Genomic DNA, 17,973 nt, shown 5'->3' with positions numbered 1-17,973 from the left:
TCAGCTCTACGGCACCGCACATCCTCCACTAGTGTCGTCCGGCTCCGAAAGCATTCCATCGTACCACACCTTCATCTACATCCATCCGGCCCAAGGAATATGTCCATTGCGACGTGTTACCCTTCACTCGACACACGATGACAGTCCTCCGGACGCGCAGCGCCGTCCAGCACGCGCGCGAACTAAACAATTTCCTTTCCTGCGCAGCACCGCTGTCGCTCCGCTCCCACTCACGGCCGATCTCCGGCTTCAACCGTCCTCCGCCCAACTATCCCGGCCATGTGCCATTGAACTTTGTAGAGCGCGGTGCTCTGGCCGTCGGGTCAGCTGTGGGGGCTCTTCTCAATCCCCGAAGAGCTGGTACATTTGCTTCACTCAGGTTCAGGTTATAACGTTGTAACTAATATATCACTAAATAAAAGACCTAATCGCCGCCTGCGGCGAAGCCACCGCAACACCCTACTTCATCTACCGGCTCCGTGACGCCATGCTCTCAGACCCAACAGGCCGACAAATTCTCCGCGACCGACCGCGCATCACCTCCGAGACCCTCAAACTACCGTACCTCCGCTCCCTCCCTGAGAACACCGTCGGCCGGACGTACGCTACCTGGCTGGACCGCGAGGGCGTGTCCCCAGACACCCGAGACAACGTGCAGTACATTGATGACGAGGAATGCGCGTATGTCATGCAGCGGTACCGGGAGTGTCATGACTTCTACCATGCTGTGACGGGACTGCCGATTTTTGTGGAGGGAGAGCTGGCGCTCAAAGCGTTTGAATTTCTGAATACGTTGATTCCTATGACTGGGTTGAGTCTTTTTGCATCGGTGAGGTTGAAGCCGGCGGAGCGGGAACGGTTGTTTTCGATTTATCTGCCGTGGACGTTGAGGAGTGGATTGCGGAGTAAGGAGTTGATTAATGTTTACTGGGAGAAGGTGTTGGAGAAGGATGTCGGGGAGTTAAGAGAGGAGCTGGGCATTGAGAGGCCGCCGGATATGAGGGAGATTAGGCGGATGATTCGGATGCAGAAGAAGAGGGAGAAGGAGTTGATGGAGCAGAGGGGGCAGTGATTGTTGGGTGTATTATACTTTTATTCCAATTTCCTTGGAGGGAACTATGGCTCTGTATTATAAGATGAGGAATGGCCACTTCCTGAATGATTACTTGGCCAAGTATTATTAGGAGCTGCTGCTCGACTATCGAGACGGAGAAACTGTACTTTTCATGGCAGAACAGCTGCGCCGCAAAGCTGCTCTGCAATCGGAGAGCTGGAGGTATCATTGAAAATGGCAAGCATTCAGCACAAACCGAACACCCTTCGCTAAAAACACATCTCACAGATCCAACAGGTCGTCGTCATCATCCCAGCCGCCACGTCGGTTAATCACAATCTTGTGCTCCTCCTCATCCTTGCGCTGGTTCTCGGCCATGGCGTTCAGCAGCTGCTTGAGCTGGTCCTCGGTGACCTTCTGGCGCAATTGGCCGGACTGGGCGAGCATGATGAGACGGGATTCGACGTCAGCAGCGCGGGATTCCTTGACAAGGCGGATGCGACCCAAACGATCGGCGGCTTCGGGCTCGAGGATCTGGTTCAGGATAGTGGCGCGACGGTCGGCTATTTGTGAAAGAATAAGCAAATTGTTCGAGAGAGGGCGATGTAGGCAGAGAGATTCCTCCAGCATGTCCTATTCTAATGGGCTATGAGATTGCGCATACCTTCAGCTTGCCTAAAGTGGAGCGACAAGTCAGTAAGGATTTACAAGCGCAGAAGCAAAAACAACATCTGGGAAGCATACCTTCTCTGTTCCTCCTGGTTGCCGTCCGAAGGGCCACCACGTGCGCCACCACCCTGTTGCTGAAGCTGGGCAAGACGGGCCCGTCTGATCTATACCACATTTAAGCATTTGATACGAAAAGTGTCGAAGGTGTGGACCCGAAGGAGATTCAACAAGCATGAATGTCCATGGAAGACTGGGAAAGTTGAACGTAGGTGGGAAGGTTCATACTGACCTCTTCAAGCTCTGCGTCGGCCATGGCTGCTGATTGTGCTATGTATGCAAGATTCGAGGAACCAGGAGGATTCTGAAAGCGATGCGGGGTAAAAAGTGACGGGATGGAACTCGGACAGACTGAATTGCAGGCCGATGCCGAAGCGGGGAGATTATCCCAGGATTAGACTCTGGATGATTCGATGCATTCCTTCTTGGAGAACTTTCCAACCCCACTTGCTAGGATGCCTGCGAGCCTCAGGCAATCAGGCACATGAGTGGGGCGCCATGAGGCCGTCGGGCATCCTGGCCCGATCCGGCAATCATTAGTCCGCAGACCAGTACTAGTCTTGAACTGGGGTGGCTGGGCACTTGGGCCAATTCATTACACACAGCATAGCACAATTGCATGCATAGTACGTATGTTCAAACACAAATGTTATTCCTGAATATCTACAATAAACAGGCAGATGACATGGTCAGAGTCAAATCTGCAGGCCGAGGCTGCAATGCCAACAAACCCGACTATAAACTTCAGGAGAAACTAAGTTGAGTGTTGTCTAAGTAACTTAAGTTGTCTGCAAGTGTCGTCATCAGGTGTGCCAAGGAGGAGCTGCCTTTTTGAGCCAAAAGAAACCATCCACCGCCGAAGATCCGGCTGATTTTGGGCGAAAGATTGGCTGATTGTCCCCAAATTAGAACGCCCCAATGTCGCACCCAACCGCACCGAATGGATCTTTGCGCCCAAACTATTGAAAAGCGTGTGAAGAGTTTTTTTGCAGGTAGGGAAAGCTTATGAATTGGAACGAGCTCTGAAATTTCCCAAGAGGCTCTAGTCACCGTCTCCGGAGGCCCTTGCGAGATCGGGTTCCGTATCGAGATCGTACCTAGTGGGAACCATTAAGCCGGATGAGAACGTGGCGCGAGTGATGGGGGAAATAATTACAACCACCCATACCATACGTAATCTAGCAATTGGCGTTGCTCTCGGTCAGTCAGTCAAACTTGGTTATAGTAGTATTAGCAGTAGTAGTAGTTGCTTAGAAACTTCCCCGCCTTTTCCCTTCATCCACACCGAGGAATGAACCAAAGGAAGGAATGGCAGCCAGCCCCAAGCTTTAAGCCGGCCCTTGTGATTGTCCACCACCGGAGACGCGCCGGGAGGCGATCGACCTTCCTGACTTGGTAATCCCTAAGCGCCTGTGGTTTGCCTCCGTGTTGATGATTGGCCCTCTGCCGAGTGGACCCGGTATCGGAACCGTAAATACGGCAGCAGAGCGGCGATACCGAGTCAGGCGTACTGTGGAAATGTTACTCTGTTACTGTTACTGACTGACTGCCTGCCTGTTGCGACCTGAATCCACTTGCCGTACCAACTCCGGCCTTGCCTGCAGTCGTGCTCTTCTTGTTCTTGTCTCTGTTACTCTCTGGTCGTCGTCGTCGACCTCTTCTTATTCTCCTCATTTGTTCTTCCCCCCGGTCGCTGACCACCTTTTTCTATCTATAATCTACTTTTAACTAATTTTACTAGCTTACACTAATCTTCCCACTAAATTCCATCATCTGCCTTGACGAAAGAGGGGTTACGTCCACTGATTACCCGCTAAGACGTCTCTCCCTTCCTTTATCTCCCTCAACCGGCTCTCGCCTCCAGTTAATCGTCATCCTTCCGGTCTATCCTTCCCTACTTATCGCAGCCTCTCGTTCATCCACCCCCTCTTTCAGCGGCTTCCGCTCTCTATCGAATTGCATTTCGCTCCTTTTCTGCGACTCAATGCTTCGTTCCCCGACTGGCTGATTCCTCTCCAGTCTGCGCGCTGGCGGGGACGTCACGTTACTGCTTCCCCCCCTGCTTTAATCCTTTCATGCATATACCCTCAACCAGCCCTTGTCTCTGCCAGGATTTGCAGATGCGAAGCGTTGCCGGTCTGTTATATACGTGGTTGTGATACGCGCCTCCTTCTGCTGTGATACCCTGTTCTGCTGCATCTGCCGTGTCGACATCTCACGATCACCATGGCCGAGTATGTATATTCACGCACCTCCAATGCAGTTAGCCTATGCTGTGTTTGCTTGCTAATATTGGTGGCAGTTTTATTGCTTTCCATACTTATTACTCTCGCCACAACTTCCTATCCCCGTCTACGATGCTGCCACGCCCCACCAGCCACAAACGGTCGAATTCCTCCGAGAACAACTCTCTCTCCCCCGACAAGACCGTCACGAAAGCCAGATCCACCAATGATTTGTCTGGAACTGCCACTGCGAAACCGACACCGGGCGTCCGCTCGTCCAGTGTCGGCAATTTCCAGGAAACCAGCTTTAGCACTTTGAAAGACCCCAGACTTGCGAGCCACTCGGAAGACTCGGAGACGCCAGAGTCAACTCAGTCGCATCATCCAGATCTGAGCAATGAGGTTGCAGCGTTGAGCGTCAAGTTGGTCCAGGCGATCAACAATCAGACGACGCTTGATGACAACCTAGTCGCCACTCGTCAGGAATTGGAGCAGGCACAAGCCAAGATCCGAGTCCTTGAGTTGGAAAACCAAAAGTACCAGCGAGACATTGATCAGGAAGTCTTGATCAAGAAGTCCGACGTGGACTACGAGATGTTGCGCTTACAAGCTGCCTTGGCTGAAGAGAAGGCTCAGCGCGCCCTTGTGGAAAAGGAGAAGAAGGGCATTGAACAAGAATTAGAAACACTAACTGCCGCGCTTTTTGAAGAGGCCAACAAGGTAAGCTCCCTCGGCGTTTGTACGGTCGAGTCGATCAATTGACTTATTACCTTTTGAACAGATGGTCGCAGCGGCCAAGCTTGAGCGTGAGGCCGTAGAAAAGAAAAACGAGCAGCTGCGCTCGCAAGTCAAAGATACCGAAGCACTACTTGCATCGCATCAAGAACAATTGGCCGAGTTAAAGTCCGTTTTGCAGGGACTCAACATCGCCAAGGAGGATAGTGAGACTCGCACAATCATCTCGACAGCTCCATCATCACCAACTATGCCGCGGCATCCTTTGCACATCAGCAAGAATTCTGATATTCCCGACATACCAGAGGAGATCCCAACTCTAGAAGAACTCACTCCAGGACCGTCCACCAGTTTCCCCCATCTGATCAAGCCGGTCTGTCGAACCGATATTCAAGCTTACGAGGATTTTCGGGAGCTCTTCACTACATCTCGAGCTTCCAAGCCTGCCAGTCGGGCCACAAGTGGGTCTTACACTGGCTTGAACGTCATGAGCTTGGCTAGTGGGTTTGGTTCAGCGTCGTCATCTCCCGCCAAATCTCAAACACATTCTCCTAATGGAAGCGTGTCTTCCCCACAGCCCGTGACTTCCCATATTCCTCTCAAGGAGACCCGCTTCTACAAGCGCGTGCTTTCGGAAGACATCGAACCGACCCTCCGGCTTGATGCTGCGCCCGGGATCTCATGGCTAACGCGGCGCTCAGTATTGAGCGGGATCTGCGATGGAACTCTCCTGGTCGAACCCATGCCGCCTTCAGCAAAGAAGTATGAGTTTCCTTGTTCAATGTGTGGCGAGCGCCGAAACGGTCCCACCAACGAGAGGACCCATCGGTTCCGGACGTCCGATAGCGAGACCGCCCAGCGATATCCGCTGTGTGTACTGTGTTTAGAGAGAGTCCGTTCCAGCTGCGAGTTCACTGGATACCTCCGTCTCATCCTTGACGGCCATGTCCGCATTGGCGATGCCGAAGAGGAGAAGGATGCATGGGATGAAACTATCCGGCTAAGAGAGAGAATGTTCTGGTCACGCATCGGAGGTGGAATTATCCCTTTGTTTGCTCACGCCAATGGCTTCCAAGGCAATATCCCTACATCTACTGAAAATGTTGAGGCTCCGGTTGCCGATGGTCGTGATGATTGCCAGCGGTCAATCATCTCCACCGTCCCCGAGGATATCACCATAGAAACAAAGAACCTAGACGAGATTGACGAGCACAACCATGACGAGGGTTCCGTGGCTGACGATCCGTTTGTGTCTGCTCCCTCCGAGTCAGAATCTACAGCCAGCAGCGCGGCGGTCTCTCCCACGGATGCTAGCGCACCCGTCGTGAAGACAGACCTCGTTGATGACATGCACGAACAGCCTGATGTGCAGGTTGTCGTTCCTGAACCTACACATGATGAAGCTGATAGCGTTAAGCTCCCAACTCAAGTTGAGGAGACGCCAATCAACCACGACACCACAAAACATGGTGATAACTGATATGATCAATGCTGATTTGACCCACGATTCTTATCGTTCGATGACGCGGACGTTCTACCGTTGTCTTGCACTCTACTTGGGTTTCGATTTCGGGTTCCGACTACATTTGCGCGGTCCCACCCTTTTTCAAACTTCATCTTCTTCCCATATACCGGTATAATTCAGCCATGCCTGCTTGCTTAATTCCTCACCGATCCTGTCCTTTGCATCCGAGACATATTATCAGTCAAGAGCGGCATGGGGTATGTATTATTAATACCTTGTTCTTTCTTGTTTCTCCTTTGTATACATATTTTCCTTTCTATTGGGTTTGATTTCAATTCTTGTGTATCTCGTTTTCCCCCAAGTTTCTTTACCTTTTCGCGTTTGTACCTCCTTGCACCTCTTGTTCGCTAAACGCTATCGGGATGCAAATGTTTTCGATGCGCGAAGGTACTCCTGGATGAACTACGACCTCGCATTTCAGTGAATTCTGCGTTTCTTTGTTACATGGAATAGTGTCCTTCCGGCCCTTTCCAATTCTGCAGCATACATTTCTTTCTGTTGCTATTCCCCCGGTGCATCCAATTGCGATTGTTCCTTTTTACGCGATATACATGGTGGCAGAGATCTCAAGATCATGGGGCGGAAGATGCAGAAATTCAAGGCGGTGGCTTTACCTGCACATGGTAGCATTAGGTAAAGCAAAAATTCATGATATACTCGAGATATCTTTTGTATCGTAACGTAAACGTAAATGGTGCACATAATACGTGAGTAGACTTATGAGCAACTCCTACACCATGTCTACTAGTGTCCTTGGCTTATAGGCATAAGACCCGGATCAAACATGAAATGTTATCAAGATTTTACAACTGAAGTGTAGACGACATACGTCTTGCCTCAAAGAAGACCTATCAACCACGTATACATACTCCTTCATCAACTGCAAAAACGCCTGAGTGAACAATATAATGAAAGATCCTAATTCCCAGTATGCCAGGTAAGAGTGTAACAAAAAAAAAAAGGAAAGGCCCAAATAGACACATCATGAAAGAGTTAAAACGGGAAGAACGTAATATCTATTTCCTCGTCATAGCCTGCCGTTCATGAATGCGCCTAATCTGCTCTTCAATATTCATACTCTGAGGATTAGGAGGCGCGCCGGCAGGTCCGACTACCGGCGGCGGCACAGGCCCCGAACCAGGCACGGCTCCTTCGACAGCCATCTTCTTGCGCCGGGCCTCTTCCTCGGGATCTACAGCCCCAGACCCAGGCATGGCAGCGGAATCGAACACGTCGCTTCGTTGACTGGCCAGACGCTTGAGGTTGTTGACCACGTCCACAGTGAACAGGTTGGTAGTTGCGCTGCGGGATTCGGCCTTGGCGCGTTGTTCCTTCCAGCGCGGATCGAGCAGCTCGATGCGCATGTGTTGTTCCAGTTCGCCGACAGGAATCTGTTGGTGGCAGTTGGGGCAGAGCGCCGTAGCGCCTGTGGGGTTTTGGCGACGGGCTTGGGCTCGGGGGACGTAGTCGGAGCGGATGCGCATCGGTTGTTGTTGTTGTTGTTGGGGTTGTTGGACGGCGGCGGCTTTGGCGGCGGCGGCTTGCTCGCGCGCTTCCATGCGTTCCCGGATGTATTGCTCTTCTTCTTGGGCGGCGGTGGACATAGGTGGGGGAACGATGGGTTGTTGAGGGGGCAGGCCTTGAGGGGGGTAGGCGGGGCCGGCGGGGATGATGGGTTCGGGTTGTTGTTGGGGATAGGCGTTGTAGTAGGTGGGAGTTTCCTCTTCGGTGGGCATGGCTTCTTCGATGCGGAGAGGGTTGAGAGACATCATGGCTTTTTGTTCGAGGGAGGCGGATTGGAGGTCGTTGAGAGAGGTTGGGGGAGGGAGGTCGACTTGGTCGTCTGCTTCGGTGAAGAGGACGGTTTCGACGACGACGAAATCGTGCCAGTCAATCTGGGCGTATGCGATACGCTCTTGTTCCTCTTCTTCCTCCTTCTTTTGCTTCTGCTGTTCTTGGTATTTCACCCATTCGGCGCGTTGCTTGGCGCGGTCGAGAACGTGGAATTTGTTCTGAACGTTGCGCTCAAGGTCGGCGAGACGCTTCTTCTCTGTTGTGGCGGCGTCGATGCCTTCGGAGCGGAGGAGGATGGTGTATTGGTCGACGAGTCGGGTGAAGAACTGGTAGAGACTGTGTTGCGGACGCAGGAAGTCGAACTGGAAGTTTCTGGTTTCTCTTTGGGAGAGCGCAGTCATGAATGATTTTCCACGCTTGGCGACGAAGAGAGCTGTAAGCTTCACAACTTCCAGATCTTGCGCATTGATTATGGGCATCCGTGCAGAAAAGTGAAACTCCGGGGGTTCTTCGGGGCCCTTGGGCTTCTCTGGTTCAGCTGCGGGGGTCGCTTCTCCTGGTCGGCCTGCTGCCACTGCGGTTCCTCGTCCTTCCTTGATCTCGACGAGACGCCATTGGTAGAAGGGAGCGTAGGCGTCACCGGGGTTGAGGAAGGAGAATTTGGGGTTGTTCCGTTCCTTTTCACGAACGCGATCTAAGAGTCTGCGCGTGAGCTGCGCGGTTCGAATAGTAAATTAGCATGTCGAGGATGTGACGTACCTTCGAAGACGACACCGTTTCGAGCGACATAGCCAGCCGTTTTCTCGACGATAGCTGTTTCAATGTCAGCTTTCGGCCATCACAGGCCTCGGAGGCATGGACAAACTTACCTCGAATATCCTTGGGTGGCAAGACCACGCCCTCAGGAGGCTTGCTCACCTCTTCCGGCAGCGGAGTGCCTCCGTTACTTGCAGATGCCATGGTGCTCACTCCGATGAAAATGGAGAGGACGCGGGGATTGGATGAGAGAGTCCAGACTGAGGCGATTCGGCGACCTGCGATGTTCCTTTTCGGGTTGACTTCATTTCTGGGCGCGGCTACTGGGAGACTAAGCGCGGGCGGACAGGCTACCCGCGCGCATAACTATGGGAGCTGATGATTGGTTGGACTGGCCCGAGGCTAAACCACGATGGGCCAGTCCCTGGCGTTGTCAATCAATCTACTTAGTAACTGACCGTTGATGAACGCTGGGGCAACATCCATAATTGATTATTATTATTATCATTGTTGTTATTGTCATGGCTCAAAGCTTGGACGGTGTTACATGAATGAAGAGCAATGTAGACTAGAGATAGCTAGAATGAATCTGCCCCTACGAGGCTGATGCTGGCGGCGTGCATGGGGGCCTTGCATATGCTGACGGGCAGAAAACCAAGAGTCTCTCACAACTGCGGCCGACGATCTGGCCTTAAAGCGGCCGACGCTTTCGTCCGCCTCCCTAATCGTCCCACACGTGCTGTGCTCGCTCTTCATCATCTTCCCTCTCACTCTCTGCCTTTCCCGGTCCCCTTTTGTCCCACTTCTTCTCTGTCATGGCGCTTCTTTTTTGAAATAACTTCTTACTCTCTTTTGATTGTCCACTTTTTGTTTAACACCCACCCCCATCCCATCTACATCTGTGCCTGTTCAGCGGGGGTGGTCCGAAGCTCCCCTGGAGTTGGAGCATTGTGCAGTAACGGGCTCCGTCATTGTTTCGCTTGCCCGCGGTAGCTCTTGATGATCAATTGCCCTTTATTTTCGTGCTTTTAGGATCTTCTGAACCCCTCCCCCGGCCAGTCTCCTGTCCACTCCTTTCTTTTTTCCTCTCTCTCTTCAATTCCCTATTCGAAACGCCTTCGACAATGGCGACCAAATCCAAAGATACCTTGGCGGTTACGCCGCCGCCAAAATCATCCTCACGCTCTCCCAGCCGCTCTCCGGGTCCCAAGAGCCGCAAGAAGGCCGCCGCGGCCTCCTCGAGCTATGCATCCGATGGCGTTACGGACAACAATATCTTCTATCTTCCCTCCTCCGACTATAAAACCCTAGCTCTGGTGACCATTGTTGCGGCGGTGGTCCGGTTGTTCAGGATCTACCAGCCTTCTAGCGTTGTCTTCGACGAAGTCCAGTACGTGTGCATACCTTTTTCCGCCCCCGCATATGCCGGAGATAATCTTGTTCTAATGCATGGCGGACAGCTTCGGAGGTTTTGCGACAAAGTACATCAAGGGCCGCTTCTTCATGGATGTCCATCCTCCTCTTGCCAAGTTGCTCATCACACTTGCTGGCTGGCTGGCGGGCTTTGATGGCGAATTCGATTTCAAGGACATTGGAAAGGATTACCTCGAACCGGGCGTACCATATGTTGCCATGCGCATGCTTCCGGCGATTTTGGGTGTTCTCACGATCCCATTGATGTTTCTGACATTGAGGGCATCGGGATGCCGCACTATTACTGCGGTGCTAGGTGCCGGTGTCGTCATCTTTGGTATGCCTCCACGCCTCTCCGACTGGTCAATTGCACAAGCTGATTCAAAGCAGAGAACGGTCTCATTACTCAGTCTCGTTTAATTCTCTTGGATTCCCCATTGGTGTTCTTCACTGCGCTCACCGCATTGTCTTTCACGTGCTTTACCAACCAACAGGAATTGGGACCTTCTCATTCCTTCCGTGGACCCTGGTGGTTCTGGCTCGTGGCAACTGGCCTCTCTCTGGGCGCTACTCTCAGCGTCAAATGGGTTGGACTCTTCACCGTTGCTTGGGTTGGGTCGCTTACTGTTCTCCAACTGTGGGTGCTGCTTGGCGATCCGAAGAATGTCACACCGGTATGTGCTTCCAATCATCGATCTAGATCTGCTTGAGACAGGGGCTAACCTCTTATCATACAGCGCCTGTGGTTCAAGCACTTCTTTGCTCGTGTCTTCTGCCTGATTGTTATTCCCCTCAGCTTCTACTGCGCCATGTTTGGAATCCACTTCCTGTGCCTTGTCAACCCCGGCGATGGAGATGGATTCATGTCGTCCGAGTTCCAAGCAACCCTGAACTCCAAGGGGATGCAGGACGTTCCCGCCGATGTTGCATTTGGTTCCCGCGTCAGCATCCGTCACCTCAACACCCAAGGAGGCTATCTTCATTCTCACAATCACATGTACCCCACGGGAAGCAAGCAGCAGCAGATAACGCTCTACCCCCACAAGGATGAGAACAACATCTTCGTCCTTGAGAACCAGACTCAGCCTCTTGGTCCCTACGGAACAGTGGAGGGCCCCTTGGCCTGGGACAACATCACCGCAGAGTATATCGAAGACGGAGCTGTGATCAGGTTGAATCACCTTATCACTCGGAGGCGCATTCACTCGCATGATGAGCGGCCTCCTGTCACAGATGTGGATTGGCAATTCGAGGTGTCTGCCTATGGATACGACGGATTCCCGGGAGATGCAAACGATCTCTTTCGTGTTGAAATTGTGAAGTCTCTGTCTGAGGGTGAGGAGGCGAAGAAGCGACTGCGGACTATCCAGACCAAGTTCCGTCTGGTGCACATCATGACTAACTGTGTCTTGTTTTCCCACAAAGTCAAGCTTCCCGAGTGGGGTTTCGACCAGCAAGAGGTGACCTGTGCCAGAGGAGCTACTTTGCCCAACAGCATCTGGTACATTGAGTCGAACAGCCACCCTATGCTCGCAGACGATGTTGAAAAGGTCAACTACAAGAACCCCGGTTTCTTCGGCAAGTTCTGGGAGCTGCAGAAGGTGATGTGGATTACCAACGCGGGCCTAACTGAATCGCACGCTTGGGACTCTCGCCCGCCTTCCTGGCCAACCCTCCTCCGTGGCATCAACTTCTGGGGCAAGGATCACCGCCAAGTCTACCTCCTGGGCAACCCCTTCATCTGGTGGTCTTCAACCGTGGCCATCGTTATCTACATTATTTTCAAGGGAGTCTCTGTTCTTCGCTGGCAGCGGAGCTGTGGTGACTACCACAACGTGAACTTCAAGCGGTTCGACTACGAAATTGGTACCAGCGTACTTGGCTGGGCTTTCCACTACTTCCCCTTCTACCTCATGGCGCGACAGCTCTTCCTGCACCATTATTTCCCTGCCCTCTATTTCGCTATCATCGCCCTCTGTCAGGAATTCGACTTCCTTGCCAACCGTATTAAGAGCCTTGGGATACCATCTCGCCCTGTTATCGGCAAAGTGTTGGCCGGTATCTTCCTTGCGATTAGCATCTTTACTTTCACACTGTACTCGCCTCTGGTCTACGGCAACCCCTGGACACAGGACGCTTGCAACAGTGTAAAGCTCATGGACAGCTGGGACTTTGACTGCCACACATTCTACACTAGCGTAAGTCTCCCGGGTACCGCAGCCAATACGCATGTTGTAGATGCTGACATGATTACAGCTTGACCAGTATGTGACCCAAATTGTGGACACGCACGCGGCCATCCCCACGACTCAGACATCGGTACAACAAGCACCCCCCGTTGTGATGGAACAACCACCGCAGCAGCAGGTCCCGCAGCAGGTCCAGCAACAGAACCAGGAAGTCCTGCAGGAGGAGGCCCAGGAACCGGGTGTCACGCCCCGGGCTCGGCACACTGCCAAGGCCCGTGTGGAATACCGTGATCAACACGGAAACGTGCTGGACGAAGAACTTGTTGCTCAGTTAAAGAAGGAAGGTAAGGTCCAGTTCGAGAGCCGTCATGAGACGAAGACTCGCCTGGAGAACGGCCGCATTGTCGACATGATCGACGGTCAAATCGCCCCGCCTCACCCCGACGTTGAAGGTCAGAACCCTGAAACTGTTGGAAGACAGCCACCTCAGGCTGTAGAGGACGGCCCAGCCTCAGTAGCCGGGCAAGGAAGCTCCCAGGAGCAGCGCGGCTCGCCTGACCCCAAGCCGGCCAGTGAGGCCAATGAGGCTACCAAATCTTGAATAGACTAGAAGCATTTGTGAGGGATCGCTGTACTGGTTTCAAACTTTGGCTGTTCTCATCTACTTCTTCTGTACTTTTTTTCTAGCAATAACTGGCTTCTTTTTCCTCCCTCTTGCTCGTCCAACTACTTTTGGTCTAACGAAATGTGACTCTTGTACATGATTACTTACGTGTTCCTGGATTTAGCGGCCTACTTGATTGTACATGTCTTATCACGGATTGGAACGTGGTTGTAAGCGCAACGAAAACAATCTTCCAAATAAACCTCGTCAAAACAACAAACTATGCACAGTGGTCTTGTAAGAACGGTCTCACCCCATACTCTAGTCTTCACAAGTTTTAGTGTACAGCGATCAGCGCCGACCTGCCTCAACTTCTTTCTTCCTAGAATTTCAACAACACAGCCTTGTCTGCAATTGCAGATGGGGAACTATTTAGTAGTCCCACTCCTCCTTTCCGTACTTGTTGTAGCGCTCGTGGAGGTCCTAAAAAAGACAGGGAATCGTTTGTTAGTGATTCAGTCGGCATTGACGGATATTGGTCGCGAATATCAACCACAGGGGGATTGGGGCAGTAAATACCACGGGCAGGGTAACGTTGGGGACAATGACAGTGTTCAAGGCGCTGGGGGCGTTGCGCAGGGGCTGGCTCTTGTCACCGTGGGGGTGGTATTGGTACTTGTAGACCTTGCCACTCTCGTCGGCCTGCTCCCAGGGCATGGCACTCTCGCCAATGCGGACGTTGCTCTCGGAGGTGACGGAGGTGGGCTTTCTGCCGAAGTACCTGTTCATCGGGGGAAAAAAATTCATTGTTAGCTAATTTGAGTCGATCAATTGTTGAATATAATAGTAGTGCCGAGAAATTTTTTTCGCAATTGAGCGTTGTATGCTTGTCGTGCTGACACACTATGAAAAGAAATCGGGGAAAAGGGAAAAGTATTCACCATCCGGCAAGCAGGAAAGCACCGGACATGACACCGAGCAGAACCTGTTCAATTTTAATTTCACCAATTAGATTCGAATGATCGCAATTGATTTCTTCCGGTTCATTGGGTCCGTACGTAGAGCTCGGGGTCACGCTTGGGGCCCTTGTCGAGGCCAGCCTCCTCGACCTTGGAGGAGCTGTAGAAGCGGCGCGGGGGAGCGCGAAGGAAGGACTGGCGGGCGAAGGCCCGGCGGGAGGCCATAGCAGCAATTGAAGACATTGTGATGGGTTTGCGAGGAGCGGACGTGTGTCTGCGAGGACTGTGGGGGGTTGGTGGTTCGAATGGGTCTTGAGGGAGGAGGTGGGAGAATCGGTGGGCGTCGGACGTATGATGTTGCCGGCGCATCATCAGGTGACATTTCGTTGGCCAGCTTCCGGTCGGCTGCTGACTCAGCCCGCGTGGTTGGCCTGACACTTTTTTCATTGTGCTGGCCTGTATGCCTTACTGCCTGACTCACTGCCTGAAGCTAGTACTTAACCAGTTAAGCTCCGAGACTAAACTCAAGCTGGACTGGTTGGTTAGGCTTTCCTTCTTCCCCCCCAATCAGTCATCATACGGTATCGATTGCGATAAACCCTCGTGTTTGCTCTGCGCATGCCATCCACTTGCCCGGCTCTGAGGTGTCTGGGGTCTTCCATCCTCACTTCGGCCATCGCAAGTCTTGGGTTTCGGCTTGCGACCGTGATGTGACGTGATTCGCGCGTCTTGCAATCACTGCAACTTTCCTCCCAAAGGTTCGTCGTTTGACTCTCTCCCTTCCCGCGTGCCGACAGGGGGAGAAACCGGTCTGGATCCCGTCTCTTAGATGAAGCTAACTGAGCACTGTCCAATATAGGTTGCTTACATTCTTTTTCCTCATCTTAATACCAGTCTACCTCAATATACGTCTTTTACATTTCTTCGTCACTCCTTCACTTTATTCCTACCGATAACCTCACTCACCGCGCACCCGTGATCACTGACGACGCTCCGTCCATTCAACCCGAATCGCTTCATTCCTGTCTGGCCACAATATGTTAGATTGCTGTGATATATGAGTAGAAATCTTCCATCCACATTCAACGACATGCCTCTATCTTCCGCGATTTCGGAGACCAGCGACACGCCTGCCTCGGCGCCCCCGCAACATGTTCTCGGTATCCCGCGACCCCCTTCTGTGGGAGGAATTTCGTCCCGGGTGACGGACATGGCGTCAGATGACGGAGAACAGTCCCAGACATATACCGGAGTTTCGTCGCATCCCCCGCAATCCCGAGCGTCGGCTCCTCGACGAGGACCCCCGCCTGCCAGGAGCTCTATCACATCGACCAGTCAATGGACTAGGCCAGGGAGTGCTAGTAGCAAGCAGAGCCGGTCACACATTCCTTCGCTCGCTGCGCAAGGTTTCTTCCGTCCTATGTCTTCTCAGCGACTCCAGGCTCATCGAGGTCGGCCTATGACAAAGGGGACCATGACCGACACGTCGGAGGAGTGGAACGACCATACGAGTCAGAACAGGCAAAGCTTGATTTCGAATAGCACGATACCGCAAGGGTCCATTCCTCCGACAGAGCAAGAAGCTCCTCCTTCGAGAGGCACAGAGTTCACGGACCCTATCATCCCTGACCGCAACACCTCGAATGCTAGTCCTATCGGTAACACCACGGGAAGGAGTCAAGGCGAGAGCGCCAAACTTCTTTACGACAGGGAGAGGGCTTATAAGATCCAACAACCTCATCTCAACCTTGGGGGAAATTATCATGGCTCAAATGAGCCTGTCAGCCCCCACCGGTCGACGCTTTCTTTCCTCTCTCTGCAGAACAGGAATCAGGGACATGACAGTAGCCGTGACGTACGGGCACATGAGAGGCTTTCGTCGGCCGGCTCTACCCCTGGATCTATCGAAAAGACCCCTCAGGCCGGTACAAGCAAAGGTCGTCTGGGCAAAAACTTCGAATATTTCGTCGGCAACACCATTTTCTTCGGCGGAGGAAGGCTCCAGAACGCCAGGGATAAGCCCGTCAATATCGCTACAGCAATCTTCGTGCTTGTACCTACGGCTCTGTTCTTCGCTTATTCGTAAGTACTTCATCTCTCTCTCTTGGTAAGATCGAGTCGCTAACGCTGCATAAGAGGTCCTTGGCTCTGGCACAATATCTCGCCCGCCCTTCCGATATTGTTTGCTTATCTATTCTATTTATGCTTCTCATCTTTTATACACGCTTCAGTCGTTGATCCTGGGGTAAGACATAGATTCATGCGAGACAATGCAGCGTCCTTGCTAACAAGGCCGCTCCAGGTTATTCCTCGCAATCTTCATCAGCTGCCACCTCCGGATCCCGCAGACGATCCGTTGGCGATTGGCCCACCAACCAACGACTGGGTGATGGTGAAGCTGGCGACATCTGACGTTGCAGCCATGGATGTGCCTGTGAAGTACTGCAAGACCTGCTGTATCTGGCGTCCTCCCCGCTGCTACCATTGCCGTGTATGCGACAACTGTGTTGAGACTCTTGACCATCACTGCGTGTGGCTCAACAATTGCGTTGGCCGCCGTAACTACCGGTATTTCTTCACCTTTGTGGCGTCCTCCACCCTCCTTGCTCTGTTCTTGCTTGGTGCCAGTCTCGCGCATATCTTGGTGTATAAATCACGAGAGCATGTCAGCTTTGGCACAGCCATTGATAAATGGAGAGTTCCCTGGGCTATGGTGATCTACGGTGCGGTTGCCGCACCATACCCGGCCTCTTTATGGGCTTACCATCTCTTCCTGGTCGGTCGGGGCGAGACCACCCGAGAATATCTGAACTCGCACAAGTTTGCGAAAGCTGACCGCCATCGGCCCTTCACTCAGGGCAATGTCTTCCGGAACTGGTTGTCCGTTTTCCTGCGGCCGCGGCCCCCAACGTATATGCAGTTCAAGCAGCCTTATCAGGAAGGGGACCAGCGCCTGAGCACGATGAAGCGCAAGTATCTCCCTCGCAATGTCGAGCCCCAGAACGACATTGAGATGCAACAAGTGCCTCCCCCTTCTCAACCCCAATAGTGAACGGTGGTGATTGTTGTTGTTTGACCTCGCTGCTCCATCCCACCTCCGTTTCGTATGAATATCCTTCTTGCCCCATGAGGGGGCTATTTTTTCTTCTTTGCTTCTTCTTCCCCATTTTCCAAGATAGTAAGATCTTAATGGATGTTACCGCCACATTGCCATTCTTTCATTGAACCAATTGGGCTCACCGGATATACGTTGACATACCCCACCCTACTTCCTGTTCATGTCTTGATTTCGAGCGAGTTGCACGTATGAAGCAGCCGTTGGCTACGTTCTCTTCACGATATTCATTATTTTCCTTTTTTTTTTCCCATATTTTTCCCCACTTGCTACTATATATACGCGTACGTCCATTGGGTGTCTGTTGTTGATTCTGTTGCGGCAGAACAGGTGAAACATGATATCGGAGGCGATTTAGGGCTATGTACAATATCCAGATCCTGGACGAGAGATAGACCATGAAGATCCAAAATAGATAGCCGTTGGCGCCAAAGAAGCGTGGGAACCCGAAGAGGTGAGCCCGGAAAACCCGAGGCTGGCGATTATATGCCTCATAGTAGCTGCGAAGAATAGTCCGGGGTGTAGAAGACCGGCCTGTCACTGAGATGCGCGAGGCCGGGTGGGGGGGTTGGAAGAGGACAAAGCTGGGGCTTGTCGCCCGTGGAATCCTGGTCAGAACCGGAGAAGAGGAACAGGTTGAAGATGAAACGAGGAGGTTTCGGCAAAGAGGCGAGGGGATCTACTTATTGTCTGGCACTTGGTCCTGACTGCATTCCGCGGCGCCGTCGTCGGGGGTTGCTGACGATACTACTACGGCCCTCCTCGACCCTCTCTCTCTGTCTTTCTCTCTCTCTCCGCACCCTCTCTCCCTCTCCCTCTCTCTCTTCGCTTCCTCTTCCTCCTCCTCTTTCCTCCCCTGCCTTCTCCCCCATTCCCTT

General features: G+C 52.5%; 7 protein-coding genes across 7 annotated transcripts; 4 read left to right on the top strand and 3 right to left on the bottom strand.

The window, feature by feature from the left end:
- The first annotated feature begins 74 nt into the window (after positions 1 to 74).
- On the top strand, positions 75 to 1,204 carry coq4 (ubiquinone biosynthesis protein COQ4). Its single transcript, XM_026776157.1, has 2 exons — positions 75 to 360; positions 423 to 1,204. The coding sequence occupies exons 1-2, from the start codon at positions 138 to 140 to the stop codon at positions 1,070 to 1,072; spliced, it is 873 nt and encodes a 290-aa protein (XP_026624411.1). The 5' UTR covers positions 75 to 137; the 3' UTR covers positions 1,073 to 1,204.
- On the bottom strand, positions 1,205 to 2,183 carry BDQ94DRAFT_60829 (DNA-binding protein). The gene is made up of 4 exons (XM_026776156.1): positions 2,013 to 2,183; positions 1,799 to 1,887; positions 1,719 to 1,729; positions 1,205 to 1,617 (listed from the first exon to the last, which is right to left on the bottom strand). Exons 1-4 carry the CDS (start codon positions 2,034 to 2,036, stop codon positions 1,337 to 1,339), a joined length of 405 nt encoding a protein of 134 aa, XP_026624410.1. The 5' UTR covers positions 2,037 to 2,183; the 3' UTR covers positions 1,205 to 1,336.
- Positions 2,184 to 3,403: 1,220 nt separating this feature from the next.
- Positions 3,404 to 6,339, top strand: BDQ94DRAFT_60817 (guanine nucleotide exchange factor SEC2). The gene is made up of 3 exons (XM_026776155.1): positions 3,404 to 4,014; positions 4,083 to 4,725; positions 4,787 to 6,339. The coding sequence occupies exons 1-3, from the start codon at positions 4,007 to 4,009 to the stop codon at positions 6,218 to 6,220; spliced, it is 2,085 nt and encodes a 694-aa protein (XP_026624409.1). The 5' UTR covers positions 3,404 to 4,006; the 3' UTR covers positions 6,221 to 6,339.
- Positions 6,340 to 7,203: 864 nt separating this feature from the next.
- BDQ94DRAFT_147322 (putative pre-mRNA splicing factor) lies at positions 7,204 to 9,099 on the bottom strand. Its single transcript, XM_026767000.1, has 3 exons — positions 8,929 to 9,099; positions 8,819 to 8,872; positions 7,204 to 8,753 (listed from the first exon to the last, which is right to left on the bottom strand). The coding sequence occupies exons 1-3, from the start codon at positions 9,017 to 9,019 to the stop codon at positions 7,282 to 7,284; spliced, it is 1,617 nt and encodes a 538-aa protein (XP_026624408.1). The 5' UTR covers positions 9,020 to 9,099; the 3' UTR covers positions 7,204 to 7,281.
- A 502-nt stretch (positions 9,100 to 9,601) lies between these two features.
- pmt1 (protein mannosyltransferase 1) lies at positions 9,602 to 13,161 on the top strand. Its single transcript, XM_026776154.1, has 5 exons — positions 9,602 to 10,205; positions 10,276 to 10,565; positions 10,619 to 10,902; positions 10,966 to 12,426; positions 12,485 to 13,161. The coding sequence occupies exons 1-5, from the start codon at positions 9,940 to 9,942 to the stop codon at positions 13,016 to 13,018; spliced, it is 2,835 nt and encodes a 944-aa protein (XP_026624407.1). The 5' UTR covers positions 9,602 to 9,939; the 3' UTR covers positions 13,019 to 13,161.
- Positions 13,162 to 13,453: 292 nt separating this feature from the next.
- Positions 13,454 to 14,223, bottom strand: BDQ94DRAFT_172152 (uncharacterized protein; the record flags this gene model as incomplete). The annotated part of the gene is made up of 4 exons (XM_026771908.1): positions 13,454 to 13,504; positions 13,601 to 13,802; positions 13,963 to 14,006; positions 14,080 to 14,223. The coding sequence occupies 4 exons, from the start codon at positions 14,221 to 14,223 to the stop codon at positions 13,454 to 13,456; spliced, it is 441 nt and encodes a 146-aa protein (XP_026624406.1).
- Positions 14,224 to 14,881: 658 nt separating this feature from the next.
- Positions 14,882 to 17,123, top strand: erf2 (palmitoyltransferase ERF2). The gene is made up of 3 exons (XM_026776153.1): positions 14,882 to 16,062; positions 16,117 to 16,225; positions 16,283 to 17,123. The coding sequence occupies exons 1-3, from the start codon at positions 15,038 to 15,040 to the stop codon at positions 17,027 to 17,029; spliced, it is 1,881 nt and encodes a 626-aa protein (XP_026624405.1). The 5' UTR covers positions 14,882 to 15,037; the 3' UTR covers positions 17,030 to 17,123.
- The last annotated feature ends 850 nt before the right edge of the window (positions 17,124 to 17,973 follow it).

The sequence above is a fragment of the Aspergillus welwitschiae genome (genome assembly GCF_003344945.1).
Source record: "Aspergillus welwitschiae strain CBS 139.54b unplaced genomic scaffold BDQ94scaffold_24, whole genome shotgun sequence".
In the NCBI taxonomy this organism is placed as follows: domain Eukaryota; kingdom Fungi; phylum Ascomycota; class Eurotiomycetes; order Eurotiales; family Aspergillaceae; genus Aspergillus; species Aspergillus welwitschiae.
The sequence above is the reverse complement of the archived record's forward strand: the minus strand, read 5'-3'. Positions and strand labels throughout refer to the sequence as shown.

Excerpts from the sequence above, each read along its gene's own strand:
- coq4 (XM_026776157.1), top strand. The coding sequence starts at position 138 with ATGACAGTCCTCCGGACGCGCAGCGCCGTCCAGCACGCGCGCGAACTA. Across the intron at positions 361-422 it reads TCTCAATCCCCGAAGAGCTG|ACCTAATCGCCGCCTGCGGC; the intron begins GTACATTTGCTT and ends ACTAAATAAAAG.
- BDQ94DRAFT_60829 (XM_026776156.1), bottom strand. The coding sequence starts at position 2,036 with ATGGCCGACGCAGAGCTTGAAGAG. Across the intron at positions 1,888-2,012 it reads CCGACGCAGAGCTTGAAGAG|ATCAGACGGGCCCGTCTTGC; the intron begins GTCAGTATGAAC and ends AATGTGGTATAG.
- BDQ94DRAFT_60817 (XM_026776155.1), top strand. Across the intron at positions 4,726-4,786 it reads TTTTTGAAGAGGCCAACAAG|ATGGTCGCAGCGGCCAAGCT; the intron begins GTAAGCTCCCTC and ends CCTTTTGAACAG.
- BDQ94DRAFT_147322 (XM_026767000.1), bottom strand. The coding sequence starts at position 9,019 with ATGGCATCTGCAAGTAACGGAGGCACTCCGCTGCCGGAAGAGGTGAGC. Across the intron at positions 8,873-8,928 it reads GCCACCCAAGGATATTCGAG|CTATCGTCGAGAAAACGGCT; the intron begins GTAAGTTTGTCC and ends ACATTGAAACAG. Across the intron at positions 8,754-8,818 it reads AAACGGTGTCGTCTTCGAAG|ATCGCGTTCGTGAAAAGGAA; the intron begins GTACGTCACATC and ends GCAGACTCTTAG.
- pmt1 (XM_026776154.1), top strand. The coding sequence starts at position 9,940 with ATGGCGACCAAATCCAAAGATACCTTGGCGGTTACGCCGCCGCCAAAA. Across the intron at positions 10,206-10,275 it reads GTTGTCTTCGACGAAGTCCA|CTTCGGAGGTTTTGCGACAA; the intron begins GTACGTGTGCAT and ends CATGGCGGACAG. Across the intron at positions 10,566-10,618 it reads TGCCGGTGTCGTCATCTTTG|AGAACGGTCTCATTACTCAG; the intron begins GTATGCCTCCAC and ends GATTCAAAGCAG.
- erf2 (XM_026776153.1), top strand. The coding sequence starts at position 15,038 with ATGAGTAGAAATCTTCCATCCACATTCAACGACATGCCTCTATCTTCC. Across the intron at positions 16,063-16,116 it reads GCTCTGTTCTTCGCTTATTC|AGGTCCTTGGCTCTGGCACA; the intron begins GTAAGTACTTCA and ends ACGCTGCATAAG. Across the intron at positions 16,226-16,282 it reads CTTCAGTCGTTGATCCTGGG|GTTATTCCTCGCAATCTTCA; the intron begins GTAAGACATAGA and ends AGGCCGCTCCAG.